This window comes from Triticum aestivum, chromosome 1A, assembly GCF_018294505.1.
Source record: "Triticum aestivum cultivar Chinese Spring chromosome 1A, IWGSC CS RefSeq v2.1, whole genome shotgun sequence".
Lineage (NCBI taxonomy): Eukaryota > Viridiplantae > Streptophyta > Magnoliopsida > Poales > Poaceae > Triticum > Triticum aestivum.
The window spans coordinates 112475442-112493868 of NC_057794.1; the positions used below are offsets into that span (position 1 = coordinate 112475442).

Consider the following 18427-nt stretch of genomic DNA (forward strand, 5'->3'; position numbering starts at 1 on the left):
ATCAGGAACGATGGACTAATCATATTTACAGAAACAAGAGAGGTCGAGTTCATACCAGCTTTCCTCATCTCAATCAGTTCATCATATACCGTCCTTATTGCCTTTCACTTGCACGACTGAATAGTGTGGATAATAATAATAGTGCACGTGCATTGGACTAAGCTGGAATCTGCAAGCATTCAATACAAGGGAGAAGACAAGGTAATATGGGCTCTTTGTTAGATCAACAATAATGTATATGAGAGCCACTCAACATTTTCATTAAGGTCTTCTCCTCTCGACCCCCAAAGAAAAGAAAAGGAACAAAACTATTTACACGGGAAAGCTCCCAACAAGCAAAAGAAGAACGAGAAATCTTTTTGGGTTTTCTTTTTAATTACTACTACTACAAGCATGGAAAGTATAATCATAGCCAGACTAGACTTTTAGGGTTTAGTCATTACGATCTCGTGGTAGATCAACTCTTGTAATACTCGTATTCATCAAGATCAATCAAGCAGGACGTAGGGTATTACCTCCAAAGAGAGAGCCCGAACCTGGGTAAACATCGTGTCCCCTGTCTCATGTTACCATCGAACTTAGACGCATAGTTCGGGACCCCCTACCCGAGATCCACCGGTTTTGACACCGACATTGGTGATTTCATTGAGAGTTCCACTGTGACATCGACGACAGGATTGATGTCTCGCCTTGTTCTCAAGGATAATATCACCACCGGAGGAACACTGGCTCCAGGCCAAACCCTCCGGCTGGGCGGCTTTACCATGACCGCCCATTCGGTCATTAAGCCGACGATGACCTCTCGGGTCATCGAAAACCCCCTTCATATCCACTTCAAACACTCCAAGCAGATGGATCCAGCGAAGCTTTCATCCTTAAACGAGCTCCTAGATCGCATCGCTACCCTGGGGGTCGCTACAGACTATGATCGAATTGGGCTTAAACCTGATCAGAGAGAAATCAAATCTCCACCGATCACCCACCAGATAGTGGTAGTCGAGGAGCGAGTTGACAATTCTTCCTCCATACTAAGGACGGACTATGTCCGGATCTCCGGTCTTGAAGAGCCGGACACCTACCTGCGATGAGATGCATCCTGCCCTCCGAACATAGAATCGGACGACGGGCCTAAGAAATCAGTGGATATCCCGGAGCCCGACCTCTTAAGTTCGGAAGACCTTCAGACTCCGGGTCCAAAATTGGGTCAGGGTTCAGATTTAAATCCACACACCCACCCGAATACAAGCGCTCTCATAAGCATACAACAACAGTCTCAGGAAACGGTCCACCACTTCTGTGCCTGATTCCTTTTTGTCAAAAACAAGATTAAAGATTGCCGCGACGAGGAAGCGATCTCAGTATTCCACAACAATTGCACGGACGAAGGAATCCTCAATGCCATCAACCGCCATTGCATCCTACACTTCACTTACTTGGCCACTATCGTATAGAAGTACAACACAATGGAAAGCGTCTGGAAAACTCAAGCATCCCGTTGGGAATCATCGGCCCCCGCTCAACCCCTCATTCAGGAGAAAAGGGCGCACCCTTGCAACACGCCCGATTCAATAGTAAAGAAATATAAGTCCAGTACGGGGCGCGGAACCATTCTGGAAGGATGGCTCGATGGGCAATGCAGAATACACGCCACGCCGGATAACATACCAACACATAGCCTTAGAGCATGTTGGATACTCCGGCAAGTGGCCAAGAGCGGCAAGGATATCCTCACCAAGAATAACCCAGAACAACACCCCCCAGATGACAACGACCCCAAAGTACTGACGGTCTTCGAGACATTGGCCTCAAACAATAGGCGCAAAAGAGCACTACGCGGACTCGCCGAAGTCTGTCAAATAGCAGCAATAAACCCTTGGAATGACATGGCTATAACTTTTAATGCCGGTGACGAACCAAAATACAGGATAGTCCGAGCACCAGCCGCCTTGGTCCTCAGTCCAATCATGGATGGCTTTCGGCTCACCAAGGTCCTCATGGACGGCGGCAGCGGACTAAACCTCATATACGAAGATACACTCCACAAAATGGAAATAGACAGGAGCCGCATTGAGCAAAGCAGCACAACCTTCCGAGGAATTATTCCCAGTCGGGAGGCGCGGTGTGCAGGAAAAATAACACTCGACGTGGTATTCGGCACGCCGGAGAATTATCGCTCCGAAGAAATAACCTTCCAAGTGGCCCCTTTCAACAGCGGATATCACGCCCTTTTGGGGCGGGAGGCATTTACACGCTTCCAAGCTGTACCTCATTACGGGTACATGAAGCTTAAGATGCCCGGGCCCAAAGGCATAATCACTCTCGCTAGTGATCCATACATAGCACTCCGCGCCGAAAATAAAATCGCATCCATGGCCCTTGAGGCATTATCTGAAGCCCTCACGGCCGAGGAATTAACCGCACTACGCTCCACAGTGGACAAAGATGATGTGATCTTAGACAAACGCCCCAAGTCCACCTCCTTCAAGCCAGCGGAAGAAATAGTCAAATTCCAGGTCCATCCAACGGACCCCAAAAAGACAGCATCTATTAGGGCACAACTAGACCCAACGGTCAATGCCGCGCTAAGGGATTTTCTTCACGAAAACTGGGATATATTCGCCTGGCACCCTTCTGACATGCCAGGAATCCCACGCAAACTTGCCGAACACAGCCTCAACATATTAAAGGGATACAAGCTGGTCAAACAAATACTGCGGCGCTTTTCCGAACCCAAACGTCAAGCCATGGGAGAGGAGCTAGCCAAGCTAATCGAGGCCGGATTCATCAGAGAAATAAAACATTCGGACGACTGGCAAACCTGGTGATGGTACCAAAGAAGGATAAATCCTGGCGCCTGTGCATCGATTTTAAAGACCTCAATAAGGCTTGCCCTAAGGATCCCTTTCCCCTCCCCTGCATTGATCGAATCATTGATGCTACCGCAGGACACGACTCACTGTGTTTCCTCGATGCATATTCTGGATACCATCAAATCAAAATGAAGGAGTCCGACCAAGATGCAACAGCATTCATCACCCCATATGGGCCATTATGCTTCAACACCATGCCCTTCGGGCTCAAGAACGCCGGCGCCACCTACCAACACATGATCCAAACATGCCTGGAGAAACAAATCGGAAAGACAGTTAAAGCCTATGTGCACGACGTCGTAATCAAGACAAGGCACGTCAAAACACTGATAGATGACCTACGCCTCACATTTGACAACCTCCGCGCATATGAAATTAAGCTCAATCCAGAAAAATGTGTTTTTGGCGCCCCCGTAGGAAAGCTGCTGGGCTTCATCGTCTCCAATAGAGGAATTGAAGCAAATCCAGCCAAAATCTGAGCTTTGTCACAGTTGGCTACGGCAACAGACCTTAAACAAGTCCAAAAACTCGCGGGTTGCGTGGCAGCTCTAAGCCGCTTTATCTCCAGATTGGGAGAAAAGGCACTGCCACTCTATCGCCTTCTACGGCGAACCGATCACTTCGAATGGACGGACGCAACAACAGCCGGAGTAGGAGAAATAAAAACACTCCTAGCGAGCAACCCAATCCTGGCCACACCCAACGTCGACGAACCCATGCTACTATACATATTGGCAACACATCAAGTGGTGAGCACCGTGCTCGTCGTTGAACAAGAACAGGACGGACATAAATTCCTGCTTCAGAAGCTAGTATAGTACGTATCCACTGTCCTTACACCATGCAAATCCCGGTACCCCCATTATCAAAAGATAGCATACGCGGTCTTCATGGCATCCCGAAAGCTACGACACTACTTCTAGGAGTGTTCGATCACGGTGGCTTCCGAAGTACCACTCAATGACATAATAAACAACCGTGATGCCATGGGCCAGATTGCCAAATGGGCCATTGATCTCCTTCCATTTGATATTACATGCAAACCACGTTGAGCTATTAAATCCCAAGTACTGGCTGACTTCGTCGCCGAATGGACAGAGGCCGAACTCCCTAAAGAGTATGACACATATTCCAACTGGGTTATGTACTTTGATGGCTCCAAAATGTTGGCAAGGCTGGGAGCGGGCGTCGTTTTGATGTCCCCCAAGGGAGACGTCGTTCAGTACGTACTCCACATACTATACACAGACTCCAATAATACAGCCGAATACGAGGCTTTATTGCATGGTCTCCGGATGGCTGTCTCCATGGGCATACAGCGCTTGGAAGTGCGCGGGGACTCAAACCTTGCAATATCATCTCAAATAAATGGAGACTTCGATGCCAAAGATCCGAAGATGGCGGCTTATCGTAATGCCGTCCTACAAATGTCGGCTCGATTCGAGGGACTCGAGTTTCATCATGTGGCCCGAGAAAGTAATCAAGCGGCGGGCGTTCTTGCTCTTATCGGCGCCAAGCGTGACCCAGTCCCACCTAACATCTTTCTGGAAAGGCTTTTCAAGTCATCCGTGGTGTGGCAGGAGGAAAGCGGCAACACTAGTCCGGATCTGAACACAACCCCAGATTTCGAACACACAGATATCATCAGAGGCTCAGCTACCGAAATAACACCGTCGGCCCGTCTCATTATGGCAGTCATTGCCCCATGGACCGAACCCTTCTTGGCCTACCTTAATAGGAAGGAACTTCCCGAGGATCAGAATGAGGCCCGCCGCATTGTCTGACGTTCGAAGGCCTACAAGGTTCACGATGGAGAACTCTATAAGAAAAGCGCTACCGGAGTCCTTCAAAGATGCATCTCCGAGGAGGAGGGGTGGCAACTCCTGGCTGAGATTCATGCCGGTCTCGGCGGGCACCATGCCGCAGCTCGGGCCCTTGTTAGCAAGACCTTCCGTACAGGGTTTTATTGGCCAACGGCCCGAGAAGATGCACAGGACCTTGTCCAACGTTGCGTCGGATGCCAACTCTTCGCCAATCAAAGCCACATGCCCCCACTGCCCTACAAACAATCCCCATCACTTGGCCTTTTGCGGTCTGGGGACTGGACATGGTTGGACCCCTTAAAGGAGGAAGCCATAAGAAAAAAATATCTGCTGGTCATGGTGGATAAATTCACTAAGTGTATAGAGGCCAAACCAGTTAAAATGGCTGAGTCCGGGCCGGTGATAGAATTTATATCCGGCGTCGTACACCGTTATGGTGTCCCACATAGCATCATCACTGATAACGGCTCTAATTTCACAGCCGACAAAATGAAAACCTGGTGCGCTAATCTAGGATCAAGTTCGATTACGCCTATGTCTATCATCCGCAGACAAACAGTCAAGTCGAACGGGCCAATGGTCTTATAATGAGCGGCATCAAACCCAGGCCGGTGCGGTCTTTGAAGGGATGAGATGCGCACTGGGTCGAGGAGCTTGACTCCGTACTCTGGGGGCTGCGGACCACGCCCAACCGAACTACCAGATACACACCTTTTTCATGGTGTACAGCACAGAGGCTGTGCTACCCTGCGATATTATACATGACTCACCTTGGGTGCGCATGTACGAAGAGAGAGAGAGAGAGAGAGAGAGGCCGAGCTCGATCGGCAGGACAGCCTAGACGCCCTGGAGGAGGAGCGTGACGTCGCAAAAGCCCGTTCCGCATTTTACCAACAACAGGCCCGCAGATATCAAAGCAGAGAAGTACGGGCCAAGACTTATAACGTTGGCAAACTCGTTCTACGCTTGCCGGAGAAGAAAAAGGACAAACTCAAGCCCAAATGGGAGGGTCCCTTCATCATTGCCGAAGTCCTCACCGGAGGAGCGTACCGCTTGCGTGATGCATCAGACAATCGCATCAAGCCAAACCCCTGGAACGCGGCCAGACTCCAAAGATTCTATGCCTAAGCGTCGAAATCTTTGTTCATCTCCTTCTCCCTGCTGTTTCCATAATACTTTTTTTCTTTCTCTCTCTCTCTCTCTTTTAGTTTTTCTCATTAGCCTTAAAGCTTTCATGCGGTTAGACCGCGCACCTCGGACGCACACATATGCCTTCAAATATGTACATCCATTATACCTGGGGGCTTCTTGTACAGAAGCTTGCTATTACTCTCTGGGCATCAAGCTCATCACATATGCGTTTTTCCCCATATTGACCTTTTCTTCGCCATTATATGCATCGATATGACTTGAGTTTTGGCCAGGCTAGGTTGCCTGGCTCCTGTGCTTATGCCCTACGTTCCCGTTAGTTCGGCTAGGGCATAAAGGGAGCACCTCTGCGATTGTTACTGTCGGGTCATTCGGATGTGTACCTCAGACTGGGTGAAGCCGAAAGCTAGCGTTCTTAAGGGAATATTCGGTTGGTGAATTAAAGATGTTTTTTGCATTCGCTCCATTTGCGAACCCCCAGATATATATAATGCAATTTTTCAATCACAGTTCGGACATGCGCTCTAACGCATGCACACCCGGGAAAAGGAACCCTTAACGAAACTATTCTCTCTGGAAGATGTTTCTTACATAATGTAATATAACATAACTAGCCGGATACAACTTGTCTGTTCAAGCAACTATGAACCCTACGCCTGGTTGCCACGCATACCCCGGTCTATTCGGCCGCACGGGTATTCGGAAACACTCCACGCCTTCGGGTCCAGAGGGCAAAGCCAAAAGGTCTGCCCTGACAATAGTTCTACAATTTTCCTAGACGGAAAAATTAACAGTCATTTCGACTCAAAAATTTCCTCCTCTATACCCTCCAGTAGGCTATCTAACTTACAATCCCGCTGGGAATATTTGGCAAATACTGCTACTTGGTGAAGGAAATATGCCCTAGAGGCAATAATAAAGTTATTATTTATTTCCTTATATCATGATAAATGTTTATTATTCATGCTAGAATTGTATTAACCGGAAACATAATACTTGTGTGAATACATAGACAAACTAAACGTCACTAGTATGCCTCTACTTGACTAGATCGTTAATCGAAGATGGTTATGTTTCCTAACCAAAGACATGTGTTGTCATTTGATTAACGGGATCACATCATTAGGAGAATGATGTGATTGACATGACCCATTCCATTAGCTTAGCACCCGATCGTTTAGTATGTTGCTATTGTTTTCTTCATGACTTATACATGTTCCTGTGACTATGAGATTATGCAACTCCCGTTTGTCGGAGGAACACTTTGTGTGCTACCAAATGTCACAACGTAACTGGGTGATTATAAAGGTGCTCTACAGTTGTCTCCAAAGGTACATGTTGGGTTGGTGTATTTCGAGATTAGGATTTGTCACTCTGATTGTCGGAGAGGTATCTCTGGGCCCTCTCGGTAATGCACATCACTTAAGCCTTGCAAGTAATGCAACTAATGAGTTAGTTGTGAGATGATGTATTACGGAACGAGTAAAGAGACTTGCCTATAACGAGATTGAACTAGGTATTGAGATACCGACGATCGAATCTCGGGCAAGTAACATACCGATGACAAAGGGAACAATGTATGTTGTTGTGCGGTCTGACCGATAAAGATCTTCTTAGAATATGTAGGAGCCAATATGAGCATCCAGGTTCCGCTATTGGTTATTGACCGGAGACGTGTCTCGTTCATGTCTACATTGTTCTCGAACACGTAGGGTCTGCACGCTTAACATTACGATGACAGTTTCATTATGAGTTTATATATTTTGATGTACCGAAGGTTGTTCGGAGTCCCGGATATGATCACGGACATGACGAGGAGTCTCGAAATGGTCAAGACATAAAGATCGATATATTGGACGGCTATATTCGGACACCAGAAGTGTTTCGGGTGATTTTGAAGAAAACCGGAGTGCCGAAAGGGTTACCGAAACCCCCCGGGGAAGTATTGGGCCTTAGTGGGCCTGAGGGGAGAGAGAGGGCAGCAGCCCAGGAGGTGGCGCGCCCCCTCCCATGAGGAGTCCGAATTGGACTAGGGGAAGGGGGCGCGGCCCCTCTTTCCCTCTCCCTCTCCCTCTCTTTCCTTCCCCCTTCTCTCTTCCTAGTTGGACTAGGAAAGGGGACTCCTACTCCTACTAGGAGGAGGACTCCCCCCTCCTTGGCGCGCCCCAAGGGCTGGCCGGCCTCCTCCCTTGCTCCTTTATACGGGACAGGGGGCACCTCTAGACACACAAGTTGATCTTTGTGATCGTTCTCTTAGCCGTGTGCGGTGCCCCCCTCCACCATAATCCTCGATAATATTGTGGCAGTGCTTAGACGAAGCCCTGCGACGGTAGAACATCAAGATCGTCACCACACTGTCGTGCTGACGGAACTCTTCCCCGACACTTTGCTGGATCGGAGTCCGGGGATCGTCATCGAGCTGAACGTGTGCTAGAACTCGGAGGTGTCGTAGTTTCGGTGCTTGATCGGTCGGGCCGTGAAGACGTACGACTACATCAACCGCGTTGTGCTAACGCTTCCGCTTCCGGTCTACGAGGGTAAGTAGACAACACTCTCCCCTCTCGTTGCTATGCATCACCATGATCTTGCGTGTGCATAGGAATTTTTTTGAAATTACTACATCCCCCAACACTTGGGCATACACCAAATTAACGGGAACTTCCTTCCCGTCTGACCCTAATGGTCTGATCCGAGCCATATGATTCAGGTCAAGCTTGGTGTATCATGTCTTCACCATGGCCCAGGCTTCTCGAGCCCCTTCCCGGTAGGCTGATATTTTTCACAATGGAAAGCGCCGCTGCGCCCCCTTGAATAGCTCTAGGAGCTCCTCCATCTTTCCTGGAGAGGAGGCAGCTGGCCACAAAGCTTTGGCAACGCTTCACATCACCTGCCGAGCTTGCTCATGAATACGCGATAGCTCTTGTAGCAGATCGCCTGAGAATCCGGACATCTCATCTTCGGGATGGCTAGTCAGCATACCTACAGATATAACTCTGTCAGTTCCTGATATCTCCGAACTATTATAAAGTAAAGGCAGCCACATATTGAACATGCCACCACGCAGCCTTTTATTCTCCTTCACGGAGTCGGCCAGTTGGGCCCGTACATCTTTCAGATCCTCGCCCAATCGGGTATTCGATTCCTGAAGCTTGTTCTTCTCTAGTACGACTTTTGTGAGCACACGCTCGTCCGCGGCTAGCAGCTTCTTGGCTTCTCGTTCTCCGTCCTGGGAAGCTTTCAGTTGTTCTTGCAATTGACCTAGTGATCCTGATAGGAGGTAAGCAACCGTGTTTAACATTATTGGTATACCATTCTGTTTTCTCGATGGAGGGGAACATTACTAGGAGATGCCTTCTTGGATTTCTCCAGTTCGGCACGGGCAGCAGTTAGCTGCGTCCGGCACTTTTCTAGCTCTTGGGCTAACAGGTCATTCTTCTCCGTAAGAACCTGGTTATACAACGATACGTAAATCAGTTGTACCAACTGCTTCAAGTCTCAGGGCTACTGTCATATGGTTATCATAGTCAGACAAAGTAAAATTACCCGCACATCTTTTAAATGCTACCTTGTGGCTCTGTTAAGCCCATCTCGAGCAGCTCGGATGTATGCATCGGCCGAGCTGAAGGCGTTAAATGCTTCTTCTGAAAAGCCGAGGTCTTGTAAAACGGCCCTGCGACACCGATGATTCATGGCGCTCTCCACTTCCGAGTTAGTGACGGATACATCCTCCGAATCCTTGGCTGGGGGATAGTCCGGCATCACCCCCACATCAGCCCTCGTCTTTACGGCAGGATCTGGGTCCTGGCTGTGGGAAGTATGACCAGCCGGACCCTCGGTTATAGTCCGACACACTTTTTTTCCTGACACAGGATAAACATAAAGGTCACAGTTGGATGTGACTGCCAAGGTGCATATTTGCAAACGCATACCTCTTGATGAAGGCTCGGCCATATCTTTGTTAGCCTTCCTCTTCAAAGGCTTGCCCGGTGTGGGGGCCACTCTCTTCGAAGATGCCCCTGGGGCAGCATGACGCACCGAGCACCTCCCCTTTTGAGCACAGGACAGTGTGATGGGTGAGGCAGTATGAGAAAACTTTTTCGGATGAAATATCTCCGGACTACTTACGTGTGAAGCGGGGAGAAGACTGGGATAATCGGCGATGATGGCCACTTCTGTGCCGTCGTAGCTCGTTTGGTAAAACACCCCATTAGCAAGCACCACGAATATATCCGGATCTTCTTCGAATCTGAGGTCGAGGTCCTGATTGTGACCCCTCGGGCTGCGGGGCTGGGCTGTAAAGCCCCTCGGAAATCTTTCGCCAGTGCTATTGTAAATGGATGGGTTAGTGTTCGTTGAACATAGCTCAGGGAGTAGAATGAGTAGAGCAGAGGAGTTCGGAACTTACCCAGCTAGGAGGACTATACATGGAATATCCTTCCCTGTGCTTGATGCGCAGGAACTCCTCTTCCTCCCCTTTGAATAGTTCGGCCAATATTTTGGCCAGGGCGGCAGGGGTGTCTGGACCTTTCCTGCCGCAGCGGGAAGCACCATCTTCCCCATTATAGTGCCACATGGGAAGTCCTCTGTATTGGAGTGGCTAGACTCCCCGCACTATGGAGGTCGCCATTACTTCAACCATCGTGTATCCAGACTGGGCGAGCGTCCTTATCTTGCTCAAGAGTTGGCGAACCTCCGCACTATCTTCCTCCTCAAGGCTCCGAGGGCGCCATCTGTGACGTTTCTTCAAGGGAACACTTGTGAACTCAGGAAGACCCCTCCGGGCTGGGTCTGGGAGTACGACGTCCTCGATGTAGAACCACTCGGAAGTCCACTCTTTAGACGCCTTCTTTGGCGTGCCGGATAGGTATCCGGTCTCGGCAATGCGCCATATTTCGGCTCCGCCCACTTCAAATATCGACCCCTCATGGTTACGTGGGACAAGACAGAATAACTTTCTCCACAGTTCAAAATGGGCCTCACAACCCAGGAATAGTTCGCATAAAGCGACATAACCCCCAATGTGCAGGATGGAGGCTGGAGTAAAGTTATGCAGCTGGAGGCGATAATATTCTAGAAGCCCTCGAAGGAATGGATGAATTGGAAATCCTACGCCCCTTAGCAGATAGGGGACGAAACACACTCGTTCCCCCCGGATGGATTGGGGAAATCCTCTGCCTGGGTTTTGCCGTCAAGGGAGGTCAACCCTGCTCGAACAAGGACATGGGGGAGAAACCCCTGCGTTTGCAGCTTCACCAGCTGGCCGTGGGATACGGAGCACCTCTCCCACTCACCTCTCTCTAGGCCGCAGGGATGGGAGGAGGAGCTGGGAACGCTAGACATGTTCTTTCCTGGCAACCTTTGGGGATTTTCTCTGCGAGATGGTTGAATGGATCTAGGATCCAGACTCGTTAAATAGACATTGTCCCTCGCGCGGCCGGGGTGTTATGTGCAAAAACGCCCTGACCTTTCGCATCCGCTCGACACGTGGAAGCTGAAGTTGTTGATACACAGAAGCCGAAGGGTACAGACATTGAATGGAAAGTCGAATACTACTTGGAGGTCATTGGTGGAGGAACCCGCCTTGCAATGCCGAAGACAATCTATGCACCGAACACCTCGCCATTGAAGACTGGTTCGGGGGCTACTGAGGGAGTCCTGGACTAAGGGGTCCTCCGGCGTCCGACTTGTTAACTATGGGCCGGACTGATGGGCCGTGAAGATACGAAGACCGAAGGTTGCACCCGTGTCCAGATGGGACTCTCCTTGGCGTGGAAGACAAGCTTGGCGACCAAATATGTAGATTCCTTTCTCTGTAAACCGATCTTGTGTAACCCTAGATCCCTCCCGTGTCTATATAAACCGGAGGACTAGGTCCGTAGATAGGCCGAATCCTCATAATCACAGCCAGACTAGACTTTTAGGGTTTAGTCATTACGATCTCGTGGTGGATCAATTCTTGTAATACTCGTATTCATCAAGATCAATCAAGCAGGACGTAGGGTATTACCTCCATAGAGAGGGCCCGAACCTGGGTAAACATCGTGTCCCCTGTCTTCCGCTACCATCGATCTTAGACGCACAGTTCGAGACCCCCTACTCGAGATCCGCCGGTTTTGACACCGACACCTGCCTTTGTGTAGATTGAGCCCACGTCGACGCCTCCTGCAATCCCCGCCGACTGCAGCAGGGCCACCGCCGCGCCCCGGCCGCCGCTGCCCGCCATCACCGCCGCAGGGGACCAAGATCGGGCCGCCGCCACCTTAGATCCGAGACGCAGAGAAGGTCTGCCGCCGCCACGCCACCGGGCCTTTACCAAAGGCCCGACGACGTTGCCAGCGGCGGCGGAGGGAGGGTAGGCCCAGGAGGTCGAGGGAAACTCGGTGGTGGCCACCCGGTGCGGCCCGGCGGCGGCCGCACGGGGGCAGGGGAGTAGGGAGAGTCGCGTATCATTTAGTATACATAAACGTTTCTCAATACGAAAGAGAGAACAGAAGAGAAACAGTGGCGGATAAGATCTTCTACTCCACACAGCTTGCCATTCTCCAGCTGTCGATTCGATCAGTCCTTTCTAATTCTGTAATTGTTGGCTAAATTGTCTTCTTGATTAAGGGGCCATTAGTCTTCCATAAATAAACGAAAAATGGGCCACTAGTCTAATAATCATTTTTGCTGCGGAAAAGGGACTGATGTGAGACGCACCAGATCCCCGGGCTCTCCATGGAGCACATTGACGTGGATTCCGCTCCCAAGCGGGCGAAGCTCGCCGGCGGCGGAAACGAGGACCGCCTCAGCGCGCTCCCCGACGACGTTCTTCTCGACGTCCTTCTCAAGACCCGGAACGCCGCCGACGCCGCTCGGACCAGCATCCTCTCCAGCCGCTGGCGCCTCCTCTGGGCCTTTCTCCCGGAGCTCCACTTTTCAGACGGCATCGACCCTCGCCGCATACGCCCCGCCCTCGCCGCCCATGAAGCGCCGGACCTCCGCTGCCTAGTCGCCATCGTCCGTGGCGCCTCCCCCAAATCCATGGCGGCCTGGCTCCCCGTCGCCGTGCGCCGCCTCTCCGGCGATCTCGTCTTTCACAACACGACGAGTTGCGGGGAGTGGGGAAGAGGCGCCTTTCAGTTGCCATGCTTCGAGAACGCCACCGCCCTCAGCCTCGACCTGGGCTTTCTTGTCCTCGCCATGCCGGCTTCTGGTGTATTCGTCCGGCTCACCGATCTCTCCCTGGTTTATGTCCAGCTAAATCGTGTGAACCGGCTTGGTGACGCCATCTCGTCGCCGCGGTGCCCAGCCTTGCGGAAACTCACCGTTAGCCATGCCCGAGGTCTGCCTACATTCATCATCCACTCAGAGTCTCTACTCCAACTGAAGCTGAGTAATCTGCATACTTTAAAGAAGCTAACTGTAGTGGCTCCTGCACTTGAAGAGCTAACTCTGAGCTCCTGCCTTGCTAGTGTTATGGATCCAAGCCAACTGGTTGTCAACATTTCAGCTCCTGAGCTGTTGGTGCTCAAGTGGAAGGATACTTACGATCCAAGCTTTTTCGAGCTTGGCGAGATGGCGCATCTTCAGTGTCTGGACATTGGCACTTTGGTTGTATATGGATCTGGTAAATTTGTGTACAGTCCCGATAGCCGGATACTCTTGCAGTGCTGTGAGGCCATACACAAGCTAAACCTCAAAGTGGTCCATCTGTCAGTGAGTGCATTCTTCTCTTATGTGGAGCTATTCCATCACTGTATCATGCTAGCAAGTCAATAGATAACAAGGCAAACATGTTGTTCAAGTAAAGAAAATCTGTCAGTTGGGTATTCGATAATTGCCATGCAAAATTTTGATCTGTATTGAACCCTACATCATTTATCAGACTAACTCGTTAGCTTATAACAGTTGACATTTGGGTGTCTAATCACTCCATAAATAAGATGTTTGTGTCCTTTTCCAACTGCTGTATGTGATCTTTCCTATGTGGCTTCCTATGAAATGACAGCGCATGGTTTACAATCAACACTTATCGGAAGACATGACAAGGCTCCCAGAAGTTACATTCCTGAACCTGGTGGTAACGGCATTGTCGCATTCCTTTGGAGCCTGCTTATTCAATATTCTCAGGATGTGCACTAGTGTAATAAAGCTTGCAATTGATATGTCTTGCAACTATGAAGTAAGCCTATACTCTATTTGGTTATTTATCTTTTGCAAAGTGTTACTTGAGTGATGCCACCTAATTTGATTTGTTGGCACAACTAGGTGTGCTATGCTAGTTGCCCTACTCCTGGTGTGAGTTTGATGCTGATACTCTGTTGTAAATAGGCTTATTTATCACGTGCTTACAAACACCTTGCTCTTCAAATTTGAAGAAGTGGTATGCTACTTGGGTTGCTAGTAGGTTTCATTTGAGTAAAATGTAAGTCTATTGGATAGCACTACATGGCAAGTTGACGAGTTATTAGCCGGCTGGCTCAATCTTGACAAAGCTGCTAGACTCAGGTTTGCATAAGTGATTGTACTAAGCATAGTGTATGCATTCCGTTAAAAGTTACATGGCCAATGAAACTCTAGGGTCCACTGAACACCTTCTTGGATATGGGTTATACATAGCACAATACCAGAGGATTGTGCCAATTTCATTATAATACGTGTAATACCTTTTTCTCCTTGCGCATGACAATCATATTTTCTGCCATAGGCAGTATTGTCAGCGACATATCTTGGGTATTCAGTGGGTTTGATAATTTACAGTTTCCTCTTATTTTACTCAATTATGCTCTTACTAGATTGATATGCCGTTTCAGGAGGAATGCCCATCTGATTGTTTTTGTGACCATCCACCAAACTGGAAATTCAAGGATCTCATACTGGATCGCCTCCAAGAGGTAGACATCATCAACTCAGGAGGAACTGGACATGAAGTTGCTTTCCTGGAGCGGTTATTCAGCTGGGCAACGGCGCTAGAACAGATTACAGTAACTTTCGATGAGACAATCACTGAAAGCATGGCCATGAAGGAGTTCCGCCAGAAGTTACTAAGCTTCTCCAGGCCAGAGATATGCATGAGATTCTTTGTGTACCGCGGTTCCGAGAAGGTTCTGTATGTGCCAGAAGGCTAGCTCGGCACTGGCTTGTCACTTGCACTGTCTACCGTAGTTTTCTTCTTGGTATAAGCTGTGTTCTATGCGCAACACCGAGATGCTAGATTTTGGAATGTTGCAATGCCATCATCGTCATCATGCGTACATGCAAACCTGGAGCAAAAAATGTGACATTTTGTACACTGGAGGTTCAGAAATATCAACCATACCTTTCTGAAAAAAAAAGATCAATCGGGTTATGCAATTTGTTACCCTTTTACAGCAGAAAAAGTGATGTCACTTTTGCCACAAAATTCTATTTCTCGTATTGTCGCCAAAAACTATTTACTCAGATTTATCAAAACATTCAAATATGCCTTTGTCAGATTTATTGTAACTTCGAAATAGCCCGGAGAAGTATACAGTTCATCTTTTATATATAATAAGATTCATCAAAACCTTGAAGTGTTGTCCATTTGACCAGTCAATCCCGTTGACTCTTATTATTAGAATGGTAAAATAGTTAACTACTACCCCTTGTATTTTGTGTCATATTTTGACCATTATTTTATCTAAGTTTTGTATAGCAAAAAAATATCATTGAAGTACATTGAAATGCAAATTCAACAATATAATTTTTGGCGGCATGCATTAACATCTTGCGAGTGAAATATATGATCAAACTTTAACTTCAAATACGAAGGGACTTAAACCCAGATAGAGATACTCCTTCCGTCACATAATATAAGATCATTTTTGATACTACACTAATGTCAAAATCGCTCTTATATTATAAAACGGGGGAGTAGTTATTACTAAAGTTTAACTTAAAAATTATGGTACAGATACAACCGCATGCATTTATACAAGCATCCATGGCGTAAAAGTTATTCAGCAGCAGCCTACCAACTAATTAAAATGTTTGTACTCTTCCTGTAAAGTACTCCCTCCGTAAACTAATATAAAAGCGTTTAGATCATTATTTTAGTATTCTAAACACTCTTATTTTAGTTTACAGAGGGAGTAAACTACGGTGCTTCAGCATTCAAGATTTGCAGGTTGTTCACTGGATGAGCTGCTCCCCTCCCTCCGACTTCGAGATTCTTCACGTCCAACAGGAACCGGAGAAAGTCCACCCGCGACGAGCCCCCGTCCGCCAGCGCCGCCTCCGCCTCGTCCCTGAGACCCCTTAGCCGCGCCCTGAGCTGCACGACCCCTTCCTCGCCCTCCGTCGTCATCACCAGCCTCACCTTGGCCTCCACCTCCTCCGCTCCGACGAACCCGTCCCGGTACCCCTCCAGCTCTAGCGCCACGCCCATGCCGTCCCCCGCCGTCATCCACACCTTGTTCATCTTCTGCTCCGCGTACAGCGGCCAGCACAGCATCGGGACCCCCGCCGCCACGGACTCCAGCACCGAGTTCCACCCGCAGTGCGTCACGAACGCGCCCGTCGCGCGGTGCCGGAGCACCTCCACCTGCGGCGCCCACGACTTGACGACCATGCCCTTGTTCTTGGTTCGCTCCAGGAACCCCTCCGGGAGGACCGCGTCCAGCTCCGGCTCCTGCTCCTGCTCCGAGTGCTCGTCGACGTGACCGGCCGCGGCCGCCGGCACGCGCACGCACCACAGGAACCGGTGCCCGGACCTCTCCAGCCCGACGGCCATCTCCTTGAGCTGCTTCGCCGAGAGCACGCCCATGCTTCCGAAGCAGAGGAACACCACGCTGCCGTCTGGCTGTGCGTCCAGCCACGCAAGGCACTCGTCGACGCCGTCCTTGCCTTTGTCGTTGCCAGCGCCGGCCAACAACGGCCCGACGCAGTAGACCGCAGGCATGTTCCGGCCTGGGTCCCGGAGCGACCGCACCGCCCGGCTCTCCAGCTGCTCGAACGTGTTCACCAGGACCCCCATGGTCTCCGTGTTGCGCCTCCAGATCTCCGTTATGGCCTTGCACACCTCGCCCTCCGGGTGCTCCAGCATCACCTCGGTGAAATGAGACGCTGGCATCGGTGGGACGCCGAGCAAGTCGAGGGGCGTGTCCCCGAGATCCTTCAGTCCCGTCTGCCTGCCGGCGACCAGCGCCGGGAACTGGGTCAGGGCCGACAGGCAGGAGGCGCAGGAGGCGAAGAATGTGTACACCGGGACGCCGGCCGCGGCGACGACGTCAATGGCGTCGACGCAGAACATGTCAATGACCACGGAGTGGAGGCGTTGACGGGGTATGGAGCCGAGGAAGGCTCCGAGCGGCTCGTTGCACCGTCGCAAGAGGTCGAGCAGGACCAGTAAAGGGTGCTTGCTGTCGGAGCTGGTGGCTGGAGGAGCAGGAGGCGGCCGGAGGACATGGAAGCTGATGGACGGGTTGGAGGCGACGATTCCCTCGATGGCCGTACGATCGGTGGCGGTGGTGCCATAGCCAACGAGCACCACGGTGACGTCGTAGCCGTGCTTGAGGAAGGCACCGGCGAGCTTCGTCATGGGGCCGACGTGGCCGACTAAGGCGCTGGGGTACAGGACGACTGTCTGATTCATGGTTCTCGCTCCTCCCCGTCGACCCTGTGGAAGATGCAGCGAGTTGATTTCGTAAAACTACGATGGCTTAGATCGACTCTCGACATGACTACTGTAATTTGTACTCGCAGGCAGAATAATTGAGAAGGTGCAGCTACCATGTCCATGTTTAATTGCTGACAGTGACTGTGACGGGGGGCGATGGGAACGTATGTGGTTTAAAAAGAAGGGATTGTTCTCAGAAAAGAAGAGTACGTAAATGATTTTTGCCGGGCCACCGGCTGAAAACAATAATCCAACGAGTAATGCTAGACCTACAAATGGTTTACAAATGGTTTAACGTAATCCTTACGTAATTAGACAGCTGGCAAGTTTTGATTAGCGTTAAAGAGAAGGCGGGCCCCACCCCACTTAAAATAGGGGGGAGAGAAGTATAGATAGAAAGTTACATAAAAGTTTACGTTAGTCTTCGTAGATGTAGTATTATCGTAATCCAACACCCCAAAGCCCTTATATGAAGACTTGCGTAACCAGCCTATTAATCCTTGCCAACTATTCTAGCCCCATAAAACGTACCTTGCCAACTATTCTAGCCTAGGGATGGCAATGGGTACCTATTACCCACATACCCTGCGGATAAAAACTCTATTAGGGTAAGGGTACAGGACAAAAAATTGCCCATGGATACATAAATATGAAAATGTGAAATCCATCGGGTAGAGCGGGTACGAGTATGGGACCGTATAGTCCATACTCACGTACCCATATGAAATATATGTGAACTCAAAATTATCTCTATGCTTTGTTGTGAATTTGTGAACTCAAAATGTATGACTGTGTGTTGCTCTTTTGATGTGTTGTATTTTACAAGAAAGTGATGTTGTTTATTAAATGTGTTGTTTTTATAATCTATTGTATTTATAAATTGTGACTATATGTTGTTGTTTATGACTATGAGTTGTTCAAATTGATGCTATGCAAATATGGGTAATTTTACCCGTGGGTACCCT

At 49.6% G+C, this 18427-nt stretch overlaps 2 protein-coding genes across 2 annotated transcripts; one reads left to right on the top strand and one right to left on the bottom strand.

Annotated features, from left to right (window-relative positions):
- Positions 1-12389: 12389 nt before the first annotated feature.
- Positions 12390-15318, top strand: LOC123039610 (putative F-box/FBD/LRR-repeat protein At1g22000). The gene is made up of 3 exons (XM_044462700.1): positions 12390-13540; positions 13833-14006; positions 14638-15318. Exons 1-3 carry the CDS (start codon positions 12560-12562, stop codon positions 14950-14952), a joined length of 1470 nt encoding a protein of 489 aa, XP_044318635.1. The 5' UTR covers positions 12390-12559; the 3' UTR covers positions 14953-15318.
- Positions 15319-15586: 268 nt separating this feature from the next.
- Positions 15587-17564, bottom strand: LOC123039656 (UDP-glycosyltransferase 88B1). The gene has a single exon (XM_044462725.1). The coding sequence runs from the start codon at positions 17436-17438 to the stop codon at positions 15942-15944; it is 1497 nt and encodes a 498-aa protein (XP_044318660.1). The 5' UTR covers positions 17439-17564; the 3' UTR covers positions 15587-15941.
- Positions 17565-18427: the final 863 nt, after the last annotated feature.

Excerpts from the sequence above, each read along its gene's own strand:
- LOC123039610 (XM_044462700.1), top strand. The coding sequence starts at position 12,560 with ATGGAGCACATTGACGTGGATTCCGCTCCCAAGCGGGCGAAGCTCGCC. Across the intron at positions 13,541-13,832 it reads TCAAAGTGGTCCATCTGTCA|CGCATGGTTTACAATCAACA; the intron begins GTGAGTGCATTC and ends ATGAAATGACAG. Across the intron at positions 14,007-14,637 it reads ATATGTCTTGCAACTATGAA|GAGGAATGCCCATCTGATTG; the intron begins GTAAGCCTATAC and ends ATGCCGTTTCAG.
- LOC123039656 (XM_044462725.1), bottom strand. The coding sequence starts at position 17,438 with ATGAATCAGACAGTCGTCCTGTACCCCAGCGCCTTAGTCGGCCACGTC.